General features: G+C 40.5%; 2 protein-coding genes across 6 annotated transcripts in view; one reads left to right on the top strand and one right to left on the bottom strand.

Annotated features, from left to right (window-relative positions):
• The window catches only part of slc4a2b (solute carrier family 4 member 2b), a 39583-nt gene extending 27946 nt beyond the window's left edge, over positions 1-11637 (bottom strand). For 2 of the 4 annotated variants that reach the window (XM_020619772.1, XM_020619775.1), the window contains exons 1-2: positions 11344-11637; positions 3470-3555 (exon numbers count right to left, since the gene is read on the bottom strand). The gene's annotated coding sequence lies outside the window, so the exon portion shown is untranslated. Of the gene's footprint in view, positions 1-3469; positions 3556-5721; positions 5825-11103; positions 11265-11343 lie in introns of those variants that run through there. The other 2 variants (XM_020619774.1, XM_020619773.1) reach the window with 2 other exon arrangements.
• A 3059-nt stretch (positions 11638-14696) lies between these two features.
• Positions 14697-18871, top strand: part of LOC109971480 (uncharacterized) — a 6944-nt gene continuing 2769 nt past the window's right edge. The window contains exons 1-12 of one of the 2 annotated variants that reach the window (XM_020619751.1): positions 14697-14760; positions 14981-15018; positions 15773-15879; positions 15997-16136; positions 16335-16444; positions 16588-16746; positions 16877-17327; positions 17446-17523; positions 17694-17784; positions 18045-18253; positions 18353-18595; positions 18711-18809. In XM_020619751.1, coding sequence (XP_020475407.1) covers positions 14998-15018; positions 15773-15879; positions 15997-16136; positions 16335-16444; positions 16588-16746; positions 16877-17327; positions 17446-17523; positions 17694-17784; positions 18045-18253; positions 18353-18595; positions 18711-18809 — 1708 coding nt within the window. In that variant the 5' untranslated portion in view covers positions 14697-14760; positions 14981-14997. Of the gene's footprint in view, positions 14761-14781; positions 14907-14980; positions 15019-15772; positions 15880-15996; positions 16137-16334; positions 16445-16587; positions 16747-16876; positions 17328-17445; positions 17524-17693; positions 17785-18044; positions 18254-18352; positions 18596-18710; positions 18810-18871 lie in introns of those variants that run through there. The other variant, XM_020619750.1, reaches the window with a different exon arrangement.

Below are 18871 nucleotides of genomic sequence, written 5' to 3'. Positions count from 1 at the left end.
GATCCTGGCTGAAAACCATGGGAACTGGCTTATCTACCTCAGGGTCTGTCAGCAATAATACCATTAGGATAACAATAATGATCAGAAGAAAACAATACCAACTGCAACTGTTTTAGCAAGCAAGTAGATTTCAAAAAACACGGTCATTAACGATCTAAATGTTTCTTGCCATCTGCAATCAGGTAAAATTATTCTGTCGGAGGACAAAGCAAAAAGGAACTGATTGTTCCTTGTGTAATAATAGAAATGGACATGTGCTGACAGTGCAAGAGGAAGTGAGGACATGAAGCTCTGTAGTTCTCCTGGAAGAAGTTCATCAGTACTATAAAAACTGCTGTGGATAAAGATGATTTGCTTAGTCTGCTGAGGGCATCCTCCCTCCCCCCTCCCCCCCCAAGACTTCAAAACATTTCCACACTAGATTTAGTCACAGCATCAAATGTGAGCACACAAGGCTTCGGGAAAACTGTCTTTCTGAGAGGAAGTATGTATGAAAACAGGAAGAAGGTAACTGCTACAGACTGATGCCCATCAGGAGCAGCTATGAAAATGTGAAAAATAGAAACAGGGCACTTGGAGAATCTTTTAAGAGTTAACTGAAAAACCATGTCTATGCATGGACCTGGCCCAATAGCATATTCTGCAGATAATCCAGATTGATACAAAACATTTAAATGTCTACCTTGTGGCATTATAGTTTAACTCGCTTGCCACAGTATAACAAGCTGTCACTGTCCGTCATCCTCATCTGCCTCTCCTGCACACAGAGTAAACACTTTAAACAACCAGCTGTCGTGTGATATGCTACTTTGTGCCAAGTTACTCAACATTTAAAAACAAACTATTATGCCATTTCTGTTTGAATTACAAATGCTTATTAAAAGTGCACATCAAGCATCAATCAATAATATTACACAGAAAGAAGGAACATATAACCAACACTCTTAAAGGATGCCCTCAGGAGACTAAGCAAATCACCTCCATTTATAGGCCAAAACTCATCACATTTCCTATTTGACTGACTTGACAGCTGACAGTGTGTAATCAAGTATTTACAGCCTCCTGAAGTAACACTGCAATGATTCTGAGGAAATACCATTTCCTTTGCTGGTATCAGCAGGCTGATCATATTTAGTCTATCTAGATTGAAATTGATCTGAATGTGACTAAAATGTCGACATTGACGTCATAACTTTGGAGGTAGATGAACGCTCAGAGCATGACTTTAGCATTTTTGTCATTATTGAGATCTATTATATGAACCTGGTGGTGACTCATCTTTCCCACGGAGAACAAACATACCTGACAAAGTCTCTTTGTTGTGCTGTAAATTTCCAGTGCTGATAAAAATACCCAGGCCAATTTCTGACAAGATCACTTTGCACCTTTTATTAAGAATGTAAGGAACATTACAAGCATTTAAGGTTGAGGAGAGCTCTGCTCTGCTACGAGCTTAGAGAAGTGATTAGTCAGCACAAAATGTCTAAAACTGGTTATTCCATTCTTTTTTTCCTCCATCCTTCTGGATGCATTAGCATCTAAAGCTAATCTGTTTGTTTTGGTAACATTAGCGACCTAGCATGGTCATGGTTTCACCTTTGTATTGAATTAATATGATTTGAATTTGGGAGTAATTTGAGCTTTGTGTAACGTTAGTGCTTTGTATCACATTTAGCAGGAACCAGAGTGTTCCGCTGAACTGACTAATTCACTTGTTAGTCAGCTAACATTAACTTCGAACTGGAGGATGCACTTTGCAGGTTGTCGCATCCAGACATCTGTAGTTTACATTGTTGCTAGGAAACAGGACCTGATGGGAGCAAAGAGCAATTAAGAGTGGATGATCGTGCCAGTTCGTTCTGAGTCTCAGCAGACCCTCTTAGAGCATGGATGAGGATGTATTGTTCCTTCCAAATCCAACCTGTGCCCGAGGATGTGGCGTGCGAACCCGACAAGTTATATAATGTCTGAACCCGACCGGAGCCTGACGCAGTTGGGTTTGTACAGTGTTTTTCCCCTTATCATTAGATGGAAGCAGACATTTGAGTGCCCCAGCTGTCTAGCCTAAAGTTTGATGTATGTGTCTGAACCTGACCCAGACCTGAACATAATTTCTAAATTTCTGTCCAAACCCAGCCCGAACCCTCAGCAACTGACAGTCCCCATCGGGCTTGGTTCGGGTATCCACAATCTAGACCCTCTAGTCTGAAAAGAAATGAGGTAGCTTTAACGCCAATTTAATGTCTGTAATTGAAAAAGGCTAATTTTGTTCTTAATTCTTTTAATGTCGTATGACCTTTTTGGTTAAAGATACTATAAGTGAAGGTTACAATTGACCGGACGGAGGTTACAAGCCAGACTCAAACTCACAACACAAGCCTACATGTTTCTTTAACCACTGACAGGATGGCTGAGCCGGGCCTGACATCGGTCAGCAGCTTGGCACATGTGTCAGCCACAGACTGCACAAACACAAATTCTATCAAAAAAGGCATAATTAAGGAACATGTCAATAAAGTATGCAAACTGCCAAAAAAAAAGTGCCCATTCAGAAATAGAAGCTCGATCATAATGTCCGAACCTCAACCAACACACAGGCCTGTAGTTACAAAAGCAAGACAATGAAAGGGGGGAAGATTTCATTGGGTTTACAAAAAACAAGAAAGTCAGTGATTCATTTGTTTCCGTTTGGCAGACAGACAGCACTGTTGGATACTTTATGGTCATAATATTTAATCTAGCTCAGTAACATGCTGTAATAACATTCACAGAATCAGCACCATTATCATCTGAAGACGCATGCAAGAGCCGATAAACAGAAGAGAGCAGTTTAATGTGGTTTGATACAAATATAAATGATCAAACTTGAATTTACTGAAGCAGTTAGCAAGTCAATAAAAAAAAAGATACATTCAGGATTTATAACAGCAGTAAGGCATGCTTGTACTACTAAAATTAGAACCGGGCAGAATTTGTTTACACTTGTCCATATTATGGCTAGTAGCCCAAGTGTGACTCAGCTCTGCTGCTTCAAGTCACATATGTTCCAGTCTGTTCAGTTTTTGGTAAAGCTGTTGTAAATATACAAATTCAATTTAATGTTTATTACTGAGGTCTGTTGCAATAGATTCAAAGCTGTAAGTGGGGAGGACAAAAATATATGGAAGTCCAGTGCAACATCAGCTAAAATATTATGAATGTCAAAGGTGTTAAAACAGGGCTGATGTATTGGGTTTATTCAAACAGGTGTACCTAATAAAGTGCTTGGTGAGTGTATATTAAAACACTAACAGGGAGAATACAGTTAAGTTGGATTAGACTTGACCTAACAAACAGCAGCTCTGGTCACCTTATTAAGGATTCATCCACATAAACAATAAATTAAACAGATAAACAACAAGCAGACAGATAAGTCAACCTGAAAGCATGACAACTGGTTAAGAAATACAGAAAAAGATCCATGCCATACCTTTGTGTGCTTACTGCAGAGAAGCCACCGCAGACATTGTAGTGCAATTCTGAACTCGGCCGTGAAGAGACTCGGGGAAGATCAGACTACAGGACAAAAACAAATAGAGAGGGACAAAAGAAAAGAAAGTTAGAGATGTGGAGTGTGCATTCATTCTAGTCAAGTATCTTGCCACCTGATTGCTCTGTCAGAACACACGCCGACTGATAACAGCAGCCTTCCTCCACAGAATTATGTTTCCGCCTCCAGCCTGCTGACAAGTAGCCATGTGACTCCAGGACCCATTCAACACTGAGTCAGAGTCACTGCTCTGACACACACACACCTCTGTCTGTCACACACACACACACACACACTCACAAATGACCCCAAGTTAAAGGCGGAAATTTCCCACTGATCAGTATTTGTCCCAAAACAAACACAAACAGTATTTTTGCATGTTGTAGCCCTCAGACCTTTTGGCTTGTGACTATTAAAAGAAAGCCATGTTTATTTGCAACTCTTTGCCTGCAAATGTTTAAAAGTGGCAAACACTTTAACAAATGAGTAAGGATGGGACAATCTATCAAAATTCAATATATAGCCATACAAAACACCAGTGACCTCATACAGAATGTATGTCAATAAATCTGGTTGCTCTTTACATAATCAAACCAGTGCTAGAAAAGGAAAAGAGGAATAAAGTACAAGTATTTCACAGCTAGCCATACACTATCATTGAATTTTTAACTGTATTGTGACTGAATCAAATCATACACAACATATCGTGCATCGAATCGTATCGAGAAAGACATATCGTCCTATCCCTATTAACGAGTTATTTTCCTGACTTTAATCAAATGACTTGTAGATAGATTCCTGAAGAAGTACAGTTACCCAGTAATTCACAAAAAGCAGGGATTAGAGGCAACATAGAAAAAAATTATCATTTAGTATCACAATATGTTATTTTTGTTTATTTTGCTTTCCTTCTCTGGGAATCATCTTGTGACTGTAACATTTAGATTTATCACACGACCTTGTGTGGGACTCCCAATGATTTATCCCATTTACTACAACAAGACCAGCAGTTGTGTGACATGTTGATGTAAATGTTAGTGTCTGCATATGCTAACATGGTCTCCATGAAAAGGCTTGCATGCTGGTGTTTGTTTGCTTTAGTGTGACCCAAATTTCATGGCCATCAAATAGTTGTTGATCATGAGCTCCATGTCTGTGCAAGAGGAAAAGCCAGAGTATAACCAAAGTCATGAGAATTCATTCTTTGGGGATCGTGAGTATCTGCACGTTTATTCCAATCAGTCTCAAAGATGTTGATATTTCAGTCTTGAACACAGTGGTGGACAGAAGACACTGACATTGCTATACAGCCATGCTGTAAGCATGCAAATATTTTTTAAGTAACAAAAATAACATGGAATTTAAATGCCTATAACAATGTCTTTCTTAATCTACGGCTGTGACACAAATTCATGTTGAAACACACAGACAATTGGCGGCTACCTGGTAAGAAGAGAATTTCGACATCAATAAGTCAAGGGCAACATGAAAGGGCGTGCCACAGATGAAGACAAAGGAATATTGTCTTATGTAAAATAATCCTGTCTGGAGGACAAGGAGTTAGTCAATATCTATCAGCTTTCTTTAGAACATTGAGCAACTTTACATCCCATGAAGGGCACTGCAACTTTGTCAGGAAGCTTCAGAACATCTTTAATATGGTAAATAATTAATTGATATTCTAAAATAACCAGACATAAGCTATGTAACTCTAAACTTTTTCTGGTTCAAAATAAATCCTATTCACATAAACTTCAGCTCTGAAGCTATGTTTATAAATCTGCACAGAATGTTTATTCATTTGTGAATATGTTTGCACTGTGAAATTAATGAGAAAGCAAAAACACGTTGCCTAAAAAGTCTTCAATTATTAACTAGCAGTCATTTTTAATATAACTGTGGTTCCTGGCATGTTCATACTTTATCCCTTGAGTTTTACAAAGGCGTTCATCTAGTTTAATCATTATTTTACAGTTCACCTGGATTTTCATCACATACTGGAAAAATGTATCAGTTATAGGGTCAGTTTTTCCCACAAGGTCTTAAAGTATTTGCCAGTGGGAAAAAAACTTAACATGTCATGGAGGAATCAACACTATTACACATTTAATCCTGCTTAAAGTCATAAAAGCTGCTAGATTGTGTTTTGCAGCGAACAAAGAATGGTTCTGTGATCTAAACTGGTTACTTACACGTCCACCAAATAATCAAGTGCTGCATTCCACATCAGCTTACATAAGCCTTAGAGCTCAAAGAAATATCCAACCTCAGGAGGAGCGTGAGTCTGCATGTGTGCAAGTATAATTGTTTGTCCCCAGGGATGTGGGCTCACGGTGGAGTCACATGCACGTCTGCGGGTAGAAGAAACACAGTCAAAGCCACAAGCTGCTAAAATTGAAGTACAGTTCAAAGTCTGGGGCTTTCCTCAATACCAACAGTGCCTGATAATAGCATTATCCACTGTGGTCAACTATTTAAAAAAAAAAAAAAAAAAAAAGGGTGTGACTTCATGTGTGCAAGAGCGAATGACAACTTATTTTTGATCACGACCAACAGACAAATGCACTTAACCTACACAGACAGTTCTCATTCTTGATGTTTTGTGATATTTTAATTTTGAAGCGTGAACGAGTTTGACATTTTTAGACAATAACACCCTGCATTAAGTTTTTCTAGCTTTTATCTAAAATCTTAACAGCTTGGAAACTCTCCCTGCAGCTTCCTGTTATTTTTCTCCCCCTTCAAGTCTAAAACAAATCTCCTAGGCCGTAGTCCTAGACACAAAGAAAAACACAATCAAGTAGTGCAACCCAGGACAAACGTCAAGGAGAACAGCAGGGCACGTCAACGGGTGACTGTAAGGAGTAACAACTGTGCAGCCTCATTTCAATCCTTCAAAACTTGAAAGGACAGAAATTCACCAGAACCCTGTTCAGCACCCCAGTGCAACCTGCTGATGCAAAGGATGGCCTCGATGGAGCTGTATACCTCTCACAGCTGCCCCTGTTTATGGATCTCTCTGGGATTTTGTCCCTGGTGTACAATATGTTGAGAGCTGTGCCTGAGTGCTTTAGCCTGAAATAGCTAAGCAGTTTTAAAGTCACCCAGCCACGTCCTGAGCCTTTCAACATGCAGACGTCTCTCTTCACAGCCCAGTGGCCATTAACTTCACTTAGGGATTGGCAGGATTTTAACTTCAGCATGACTGTGCTCAGTTATGTGCATGCAGCACTGGAACAGGTCCAGTCTCACACAGCTAACAGCTGCACTTGGTCAATCTATACCATCTTTATCTCATTCTTTGTGCCAGGCTTTAGGATTCAGAGTGTGCTGACTGCTAAGGCGGCACCTGTCTTTGCGGTGAAGGGGGATTAAAGGGGGCAAAAAAACAGTTTACATAAGGTCTGCCCATTGTTCTCTTCTCCAGAAAAGAAAATACAATCACCAGTCAAGAATTTTCATACCTTGAAGAGGCCTGTGGTGTATGGAGGAGGCCAAAACACATTTTGAAATAGAAACAAATCTAAAAGGTTTTCCAATGCATGCGAACACTAACTTTATGAAGCGTACTGGGTATCAAACAGACAGGACTTTTCCAGACTGAATCATTTCTTTTTCAATGCCATTAGAAAGCTCTAGTGTCCCCATGGGCATCCCTATGCATTGCTCACTGTTAAATACCCTACGTCACCACATCTCTTTGTCTTTATAAATAAACTGAGTGGTAAATGTTACAGGATCTTGAGAAAGATCTGTGTCAGGCGCAACCTGTTTGCTGTAATTTTCCATGAGATGTGCCTAATTATTTAGACATGAAAGGCCTTAGTTAGCACTATGTCTGGTGAACACCAGGCACTGCTCATCACCTGGATAATAACATCCCTGTGGTAAAGTATGGTGATGCCAACATCACACTTTGGGAGGGCTTCTCAGCAGCAAGGACAGGAAGACTGGCAAGAACTGAGGGATGGATGAATGTACCTGCTGCCAAAGAGATTCTACAAATTCTAAGCCACTAAAAAAATTATGCCAGTCTAGGAGGTGCAGGAGTGAAGACAGGTCTACAGGGTCATCAGGTGGGCACCCTCTCACTAACTGGTGTTTCGTTGAGTTGGGCCCATGACGCCAAGAAGGCTCAACAGTGTGTTCCACCTTCCCAGAACAACCTCCACCCCATACCTGCACCCACACACCCAACACAACCCTTCATCTACTCAGGCTAATTCAGACTAACTGTTACCAAACAGTCACTAGCACTAACAAACATTTCAACTGCTGTTCAAACCACCAAGCATTTCTAATAGCTCACCAGATAACTAGCCGGACATCTCCTTCCTTTTATACAGCATTAGAAACCACCCTCTGTTAGTATTCATTCCAACAAACCAGACAAACTTGTTCTATGCACTTGTGTTAGCATGCTCATGCTAACACCAAAACGTAGGCCTCAAGCCTGCTGCGTGTATCAAACAGTTTTACTAAGCCTGTCCTTCTGTGCTAGTTTACTTCAGCTTAACAGGCATAATCCTCATATATGTTGCCATTTATAAATCACTTACCTATTATTACCCCATTCATACACTTTTCTTCTGCACCACAGCAACTCACTGGATCTTGCTGCACCATCAGATAGATTACTAATTACTTGTCTTAGACACCGCCCTTTTATACCTAACTCACCTAGCAGAGAGACAGCTGACTTGGCTACAAATCCCCTACAACCAACCTCCACGGGGTGGACTAACGTTCCAGCTCCTCTGCCTCCATGACTCTATCCAGGGCAGCTCAGGATATACCAGCTGCACAAAAGGTAAAGCAGTGTTCTCACAGAAATGTAGTAGCCTAACTGCAGAGCTTTGACCTGGTGCTGTTGCAATAACTGTATTTACTCTCATGAGACTCAGACTGAGACAAGAAAACAACCCCACCACTCCCAGAACCCAAACAAAAGCATAAAATCCTATACTAGAGTCAAACACACATCAGCCATTTATCCATTTTCTGAGAAAATGTGATTATGTTTGAGTGGCAGAAAGCACACGCTTTGCTATTAAAGACTGAGAAAAGGAATGAGAATGAGCACATCCTGTATATCCACATGGGAATGAATAACAACAATGAAGGTGGGTGTGGCAGATGTAGAAAGTATGCCTGTTCACATCTTATGTAGTTGAGTGTATAATTAGATGTTGAAAGAGACTGCAGACAGCTTAATGGGGTTTAATGCCAAAGCGCTTAATGATAATTAAATGCAACTTAGTAGGCTAGGAAAAAAAAAAGAAACAGCCAAGCAAGACAAAAGAACTGTAGACAACATGGCTCTACAATTCTGACTAATAGTAAAGACACCCAACATAATGGTGCTTAGTTTAGAATAAGGAGGATAATAGTAGTAGTAGGATATTGTCTTTCTTTATCTGCAGAGGGGAAGCTAAAATAAACATGAAGAACCAAGAGGCCATGAAGTTTTTTTTTTAAACTTATTATTTTATTTTCCTTCTCTTCTGCATGACTAGGGAATTTATAGTAGGAATATGGAACTGCACACAGACTGCTGTTGGCAAAAACCACTTCACAAAGGTCTGCTTGGCGTATTTCACTGAGGCAAAGGAAAACAAATAAAAGCTGTGACAGTGACCAAAGGAAAAATATGGGTCTATCTGATGCGCTCAAGCACCGCACAGGACTATGAGACAAAAGAGGCAGAACAGCTCTGGAATCTGACAGTGCATTTTTCTCAAACAAGGAAACAAGGTCAGAGTCGCCAAGAGAAAAATGTCAGACTTTGTCTTTTAATCTAGATTTAATAATCTCAAAGATAATCGCTTTATTGTGTGTCTTGGCTTTATATCTAAATAAAATATATCTTCACACAACCTGGAACGCACATGGAGATGATAGTGGTGAGTCAGCAGAGGAGACATATCCTTCCTCTATCCTGCCAGAGGGCCTGTCCTAACATCTATTAGTCACATGAGAGAGAAACAATTCTGGCACGTTGTTCCCAAACTGGGGGGGCTGGAGGGATCCAGAAGAGGGTGTTGAATGGGTCAGTGGCACAAATAATCAACAGTTAAAGTTTACAGGGATTAACTGATTCTTCATAAAGCTACAACTAGTGTTGAAGCAATCCAACATTTAATCAATAGATATAAATTGAGTCCAGATTAGATTAAGGTGTGGCTCACAGTTTTTATGTTAGTCCTTTCCTGTCATGGAACATGTGAGCAAGATAAATGTCCTAAATTCTGACTTTCATGCCAAATGAGTTTTTTTCCTGTCTCTCCATCTTTAATTTGGTTTCTGAATAGAGAACCTGACCAGTGAGTACAAAAACAGTATCCAAGGCAATGGCAACACATACACACAACATACACATTTCATAAGTTAGAGACAGATATTTTTGTCATGCTTTCTTTAAAAAGAAATACTCAAATCAATTTATTGATTATCAAAATCATTTCTGATTAATTTTCTGCTGACTGACTAATGGCTCTACCTAATTTCTTCTCAGCCACTAAGGTCTAGTGAGACTCATAACAAACTGAAACGCCACTCCTAACCGTTGTTTGTCCCCCATCACCTCCTATTTCCTTGTGACGATGTAAACTATAAATGTCTGGTTGTGACAAATTGTACAAAACGCAGCCTCCAGTCTGAAGCTAGTGATAACAAGTCAGTCCAGTAGAACTCTCTGGTTACTGCAAATGTGACACAAAGCACTAATGTTACACAAAGCCTGAATTACTCTGAAATTAAAATCATAGATAGGTTGCTAATTTTACCATAACAAAATGCTAACACATCCAGAAGGAAGAGCACCACATCCGAATCAAATCTTAGTCCTGTGGATGCGTTTAACCCTCTCCATGTCAAAAGGTCAAACCAATGTTAACCATGGCTTCTGCTCTCGGTTTGTCTCACTCTCTCTGTGCAAAAGATTGTGTCACATCTTCACTCTGGCAGCCACTGTTTTGGACTTTTAGCCGATGTGAGGTGCAGATGCTTGACATGACTGCTCACGTTTCTTATAACCTGTGCTAGGTCACAGGAGGGATTAATTTAGGGGTAGAAAAACTGGAATAACAACAAAAGAGCTGTAGACAGCAGAGTCATTTGGGTGTGTGTGGGGTGGGGTGGGGGGAATGTGTAAAATGTAAGTTCATCTTTAAGCATTAAGCAAAAATGCATCTCGTTTCAAATATATAGTCTTCTGTTTTTCAGTACTGTGTGCAATTTTAAATGTCATTGATTAGCATTTTGGACACTTTGAAGGAAACATGCAATCTGAAGGAGGCTCACCATGGGCATTTTTCACCATTTTCTGACATTTTAAACTAGTTATTGCTTCAACAAAAAAATAAATAAATAAATAAACAGATGAACCGACTTACAGTACCAGTCCTACTTCTACCTTCCACGCCACTGACTGTCTATGATCTATACACTTTGCTAATGGTACATCTTTTTAAACTAGTCATGTAACACCATGGCAATGCAGCTGTTGTGCCAGTGAGCAATGAATGAATGAATGAATGAATGACTAAATAAATGATGAGTAAAGCTCACCACACCTTTGGTCTCCACGCTGCCCTGTTGAATGCCTCGTTCAGTTACTCAAGACTTCGCTGCGGACTAGCTCATCCATCACGCTGTCTAGAGGAGTAACAGCTAGCGTGCTAGGACGAGGAACTCCTCCGTCTAACATTAACTAACTTAGCCCCTGAGCCAGTCGAGAGAGACGCTTTAACTACAACAAAACTCACAGTCCTGACACATTTCTACTAGTTACATCTACCTCACTTTTTCATTACCTTGTTAACAAGCCGGGAATGAAATTTCTCCACCAGCAGCAGCGGACCACTTCAGTGCATGTGTGGCAGTTACACCGGCTGTCAATGCCGCCTCTTCACAGGAAAATCAGTCAGCAGTCGAAACAAGTCAACGAACTCCAGAAAAACGCAGGTTCAAAGCAGACACGCGTTTTCACTAAGAGAAATCCTTGTGATGCTTAAAATTACACAGAGTTGGGTTATTTTGTTCACCAGTGGCTGATACGCGCCTCAACTCGCTCTGACGGAACTGATCTCCCGGTGTCAATTCGCTATAGTGAAAACACGCTCACATCCGGTGAAACGTTTCAAATTAAAAGTCTTCACCAGCAGTGAGGGAAGGCTACTCAGACTCTTTACCTAGTAAAAATAGCAGTATCACAGTGTAAAAATACTCCGTGACAAGTATTCAAAATGTGGCTTATATAAAAGTCCTAAATTAGCCTTATAGCATCAAAATATACTAGTACCAAAACATGCAGAATGGCACATTTAACATTAATATCACATTTTTGATTATAATTATTAATGCATTATTGTTTACATCTTTTTAGGATTGCAGCTGGTAAAGGTAGAGCCAATGTTAACTATCATACTGTGTAACTGTGTGTAATGGAACACATGTAATGGAAATATAAATACTCATGCTGTCTATATATTTGTACTACTTAACCTTATGTCTAATTTTCTCTCCCAGACATTCCACACAGGTTCAGTATTTAGACACACACATGGACACTTCATACACATGCTCAGATCCAGTCTCAGCTGCCACACACACACACACACAGCCTGTTGCAAGCAAAGTCTAACTGTCTGGGCCCAGATGCCTAATCTCAAAAGGTGCATATTGAAGGACACATACCTATAACACACTTCTGATTGGTTCCAGCTAATGGTGCGACAGCTGACCAGCATTATACAAAGCCTGACTGTTACTTCTTTCTTTTGTCACTCACTGACTCTTTGCTCTGGATGACCTACTGATCCATCAAGATACTGGTATTGTGTTTATGATGTTATCCGATTGGTTAATAAACCACACAAAGACAACTTCAAAGCCTCTTTATTGATTTCCATAACAATGTATAGCTTGTACATTTCCCAGCAGGATCAATAAATTGTTATGATTACACTGTATTTTGTTTTATTAAAACTAACAAGTTATCAAATAAATGTAGTGCAATAAAAAGTACCATATTTGTCTCTAACATGTAGTGAAGTAGCAGAAAATGAAAATATTCAAGTAAAGTACAGATACCTCAGTACTTGAGTAAATGTAGGCACTTCATTACTTTCCACCTCTAAAAAGTACCATCACCATATCTTCAGAATTCTCTATTACTGTAGAGGTTCTGGATACAAAATCTTTTTTAAGTAAAAGTATATACATTTTCTTGGCAAAATGTACTGAAAGTATCAAAAGTAAAGGCATGGATGGATTACTGAAGGGGCCTAAGTACAGGCTTAGGGCTCAAGGGGGCCCCTTGAACAGAGTGTCATGCCAATAGGAGGACTATGAAATTACTAGGACAGCAAAAGCCACAAAACAAGAAGAAAGAGATGCAAAGCAAAAGAGACAAAATTACTAAAAAGAGACAGAAGAGATCTCAAAGATTACAAATTACATGGTGTCTCAGTCCATGAGACTTAGAAGTGTTTTTTACATGTCTGTGGCCAGACATAAAGCATACCAAACATAACAGCTTGACACACATCTAGATTTACATGGATATAGACTTTGCCTTTACTTTAAAGTCAGCATCGATGAAATTCCGATGTTACTCGATTAATTTCAGCGAGCTTGTCGTTATGTTCCGACAGATGTTGCTGCGCGTGCGTATTTGATGATTCATATTTCTATTGAAGGCCTGAAGGAAGGCATCGTCATGCCCACGGTCTCTAACATAACCAGAAAACATCAGTGAAAGCGTTTGTTAATTATTTACCATAATGTCTCGGAAAAGTTTCTCTAAAACGTGATCTGACATTTGAATCGCAAAATGAGGACACAGGATGTAAGTTAGGCTGCTCAAGTGGCTTTATCAGAAATGTTAAAGCGCAGTTTAAAGAGCTCAACAATCTTTCATATTCACTATTACCCTCATTCTACAGAAAAAAATCTATTAACCAGACAATCAAGCAATCAAAAGAAAACTAATTATCAATAATTCTGATAAATTATTGATGATTAAGCAGGTTGAAAGTAACTCAAATACTGCACTTAATTAAAATTTCGAACGACCTGTTTTATTTTCTGCTACTTCATACTTCCATTAGTTGTATTTTAGAGGCAAACATTGTACTTTTTACTCCATTACATTTGATTGATAGCTTGGGTTGCTTTTTAAAATCAAGTTAATACAACAAAGCCCAATGTAATCATAAGACTTTACCGATCGCAGTGGAAAATTCACAAGCTACTCAGCTACTCAATATTTTGTACTTTTATTTAAGCAGCATTTTGAATACAGGACTTTCACCTGTAAGAGTATTTTATAGGCTACTGTAATATTCCTACTTTTTAAAGAATCAGGGCAATTAGGTTCAGTTTAGTGCACTTTCCACCAAGTGAACTAATAATTATATGGCATTATTTTTGAAAGTAGCCTTTACTTCTAGTGTCTAAACATTCTGCACAATATGTTGCTAAAACTGTCTGGGACAATAATATTTTAACATTTTGCCAGTAGTAAATTACAGTATGCATTGTGCAAAAAGCCACATCAGTATGCTCTACCTTACAGTTAACATTATGCACGGAGAAAGAGTGACCCCTACTGTTGGCTTGCTATTAAGATTAATTTTCTTCTTCTTTGGAGATTTTTTTGACATCTGGCATTCCAGATGTTGCATTATTGCCATCTTCTGGGTTCACTGTCCTCCCACAGTTTCCAGTTTGTTAGATTCTGTTGATCAGTCCAGTTAGTCTTATAGGAAAGTGATCAAAGTTTTTCTGCTTTGCCCCATACAATCCAGTATGATTTTTAATCCTAATACTTCATGCCTACTGAGTACGCTTACCATATTTTTCCGTTATGCTGTGTACACTTTACAGCCTTCAGCAGTTTCTAAATTCTGACAACTTCAAATCCAGTTGGATGTTTCTCTACTGTGTTACATTCATTGTGCCCTATATATAATCTGGTTATAATTAGGCTACCTGTCTCTTCTAATTTCATTTTGACATACCAGTCTAGGTCCACGAACTAAATAAAGGGAATTGTTTGGACATAACGTTAGATGGTTAAGGTTATTGTTGGAGAGCAGCCTATAGGTCTATAGGTTATCTTTATAGACAGTCACATGAGAGCAGTGGTTGGACCCGCCACTCACTGAGCAGAAGACTGGATTTGTTCGCCGCTGCCTGGTTGGAGAAAAGCTCCGCAGTATTGATAAGTTGGTTTCTTGTCGATAATCTGTCAATATAGTAGGTGGCAGTAATACTTCTTAACGTTGGATGCCACCAGCCATTAAATAAAAGAAGAAGAAGAAGAGTTAATCTGTCAACGTACAAGTCTGAGGGGAGGAGCATAGCCTAGCAGGTTGTACTGTTGAACCAACCAGGAAGTCAACAAAGTTGCTAATTAATGTCACTTCCACTTTGTTTTCTCTACAGTAACGTCAAACAACGGAATGAGTTCTGCTGACTCTCCGGTAAGCTGCAAATGAAGGATCTTCCCTTGACATGACGCTGTCAAAACCTCACAAAAATATGAGCCTGCTAGCTGCCTTAGCTTTAGCCTCGGCTAACTATTAGCGGCTATGCTAACGTTGTTTGTTGACTGCCTTCACTGTAACAAAGGCGTTACAACATACCTAGCGTTAACGGAAAGTTAACTTGTGATCTTTTGCTTAAATTAAGTTCGCCGAGTTAATTTAGGATTGCTGTATTTACCCGGACACAGGCTAACCAACTATAAGAAACTTCACAAACTAACTTAGAAATCAAGAGTTTAATAGCAGGTCAGTCCCGTCTAGATTCACTGAAAGACGCACAGTGAGAAACATATGTCAATTTGCAGTCCATGGTAAAACATAGTTAATTGTATCAGTAGCTGTTATTCATTTTAGTTAAGACGTGGATTGTATTCACAAACGGAAAAAACGGTGCAGGTAGACTTCAGAACTTGCTTGAGAATATATTTTTTTAAGATTATTCAATATCAAATTAATTCAGTGATAGTTATCAGTACATCTAATGGTACACTGCAAAAATGAACTATTAAGGCTATCAGGCCCAAGTTGCAGCCCATAGTGTAAATCCTTGTATTCATAACAAAATTATACGTACTGTAAAATTTTCCCACCAGACAAGGCAGTAGTAAAACTGGAACCGAGTCCTTGTTTGCCTGTCTTTTTGATTTGTTAGACAGCTGCTCAGTGTTCTGCATTTGATTTTGTTTTGCAGACTATTGGGGAGTTAATCCTCATCCTCAGTGAGATGGGTTTCACAGAGGAACAGATCCAGGCAGCAGTGCAGGCGGGGAATTTTTCTGTACCGGAGGCAGCTGAGTGGTGAGTTGACCCAGCAGTTTTTCTCAACACCATGTGGTTACTACCATTCAATAATATCATTTTAGCTTCTAAAAGATGATGGTGTCAATTCTGTGTCCCTCTCTCATGTGTTGATAGGCTCTTACAGGGTCAGTATCCACGACACACGCTGTTAAAGTCAGCATCACAGTCAGCTGAAACAGCATTTTCTGCTTTCAACCCACCCAAAGAGGCAGCAGGGACTTCAGGGTCACATACATCGGCCACCGAAAGCCGAGGTAGGGTGCCAAGAAGTTCGACTATACAGTATCAGTTACTTACTTTACAGATACTGAGTTTGGGTAAGACAGTATAAGCCTGAAGGACTGGATAGTTTATGATTCAAAGTCATAATGTCATTAGATTAGATTATGACTTTGTAACAGCATGCCTCTCATTGGGGCTGACACTGACTCAATCATGCATCCTGTGCCCAGAACCACTCCCACTTGAGTCACGCATCAAACAAGACAAGACCGACTTTTCTGAGCAAGAAAGACAACGTGCTGTTCAGGAAGTCAGAGCAGAGAGAAGACAAAAGAAACAGGTCAGCAGTGCTGCTATAAGGACATCTGGTCCCAAACAGTGCTAACTAGGCCAGACTACCACTCTGATGGTGATCAGGCAGAGAGAAAATCTGTCTGATTCTTCATCTTAAAAGAGCGCATCTTATGTGTTTTGTACTGTCAGGAGCGGGAGTCGGTGTTAAAGCGGATAGCTGAGGATCGGAGGACTTTGCAGGAGAAGACTCAGACCAATGCTGTCACGGAGATGTGTCCTCCCAGTGGTCAAGATCAGAAGCTTGGCGGAAAGATTCAGACAAATGTGGATAACAACTGCTTTCTCATGGTGAGGCTGTGAAGAGCTGTAATTATTGATGACATATCTGTGAATTATAAATTGTAATAATTATTATAAACTAGGAAAATCAAATTATAGAATTCAGTTGTTTAAACCATGTTTTTGTGTTTTGATACAGATTCGGCTGCCATCTGGTGAGTCAGTGCGTGAACGCTTCCCAGCTGATGCCCCTTTGCGCAGCGTCGTGGAGCACATCACTGGACGTCACCCATCCCTACCCTCATTTTCTCTCCTCCAGAGTTTCCCTCGTAAATGCTTTGGGGAAGCCGAGCTTGCTTGCTCGCTGCGCTCTCTTGGCCTCACACCCAACGCGGCGCTATGCATTCAGACTACTCCTCCGGAGACACCTCAGGATCCTCCAAGTCATGCAGCTCCATCATCACTAGGACAGAATGAGCCATCTCCAAGTGCTGCTCCACCTCAGCCTCATATCCCTGTCTTGGAGAGGGCAGAAGGTCAGGACCTTGTTCTACCCCCTCCACTACCCAACCAGCTGTGGGAGGAGGCAGTTAATTTTGCAGGGATCCCTGGAGTTGGTAATTCGCTCTCCGGGCCATCTCACTTCTGGGGTAGGTATTACATACTTCTGTTAGTTAACATAGAAATAGGAAATATTTCATCATAATACAATGTTGACTATGATTTAAAGCTGTTTAGTCAATGAGCGACATTCCTGGTGCTCAACAGGTCGTGGACAGAGGTTGGCTCCTGAGGATGCGGCTGGCATAGAAGTTGGAGAGGAAGACCCCCCTCACTTGCTTCATGGTACTGCTCCCTGTGTCTGCAGTTGATGCAGCACATCATCCCTCTTTTGAATTACATTTTGCTTGTTTCCCCTCTTCCCCTAACAGGCGTAATCTGACTATTTTAGTTTCCGCTTGGTGCTCTTAGAATATCCTAATGGATTACAATTGTCACTTGTGTAATTTTCACAGAAATCCCAAGGCTGCCTTTGTTTCCGGACAACAGGATTCAAGGAGGATTTGAGCCCAGGCATCAGTGGCCAGAGCAAGGCAATCGACTCAGGTGGGTGCCTAGACAGACTGGCCCCAATGTAATGTGTGAATTGTGATTTCTTCAGGCAATCTCACATTAACCACAGATGCCACCTCATGGTGGCACTAGGGAAAAACCTCTTCTGGGAACCATGCATATTAAACCACTGTATTAAATGTCATCAAATAGTTGTTGACATATTTCAGTTGCAAAAATATCTCTACCACAAAGCATTTTCTATGTATGTTCAAATTATAGTAAATTGAAAAACAATTGCTTGCATGTTTCAGGGAACCTCCAGCAGAGCCTGAGGATGCAGATCGGATGGCACCTGTAGCTGCAGGTCTGGCTGCGGTGGAGCGTTTTCAAAGAGCTGCACAGCAGGAAGATGCCTGTGCCTCACAGGGACAGCCATCACCACCTAAAAGACCCTTTAGGACACCAAGCGTGCCATCCCTATGTGCCTTGAGTACCCGTGCAACAGTCCACCTCATGACTGGTGAGAGCCCACATAGGGTATCCAGAAATTCTAGAAAATGTGTCTCGTTGCTTTCCTTACTCGCCGTGGTCATTCTTGGCTCTGTCTCTGCACTCTCAGCTCCCAGTATGCAGTACAGCAGCAGTCTGGCCTGCCTGACCCCAGAGCTGGCAGAGATTCTGCTCAACTACATGGCTCAGGAAAGGCTCCTACGTCCACGCAGCCTGGAGCTCTTCTTTGGCTGTCCGTTGCAGAAGTTTGTTCTTAACTGCTACCCTTACTCCACCAACGAGCTCCTACGGCAGTTAAGGGCATTCACAGCACTGAAACATCTGAGCCTGGTCAACTCACCTCTCATCACCGGTATAGCATTTTATCCTGCAATATAGTTTCTAGACTATTTCTCACTTATGTTTTTTCCCTGTGTAAACCTTTTGGAACAAGTTTCATCTTAATCTCCTGAACTTGTTCTGTCTAGACTCTGGCCTGTCAGTCCTGTCCAGCCTGGTTAAACTCCAGTACCTCAACCTTGCTTCCTGTAGCAAATTGACTGACTCCTGTCTGCAGCATATCACAGGTTGGGCTTTCTACAGATAGTCTTGTGAACTGTTGGACTGTTATTAAATGGGGAAAATGAAC

This window comes from Monopterus albus, unplaced genomic scaffold (assembly GCF_001952655.1).
Source record: "Monopterus albus unplaced genomic scaffold, M_albus_1.0 scaffold226.1, whole genome shotgun sequence".
Taxonomy (NCBI): Eukaryota; Metazoa; Chordata; class Actinopteri; order Synbranchiformes; family Synbranchidae; genus Monopterus; species Monopterus albus.
This window is presented reverse-complemented; position numbering and strand designations above follow the sequence as displayed.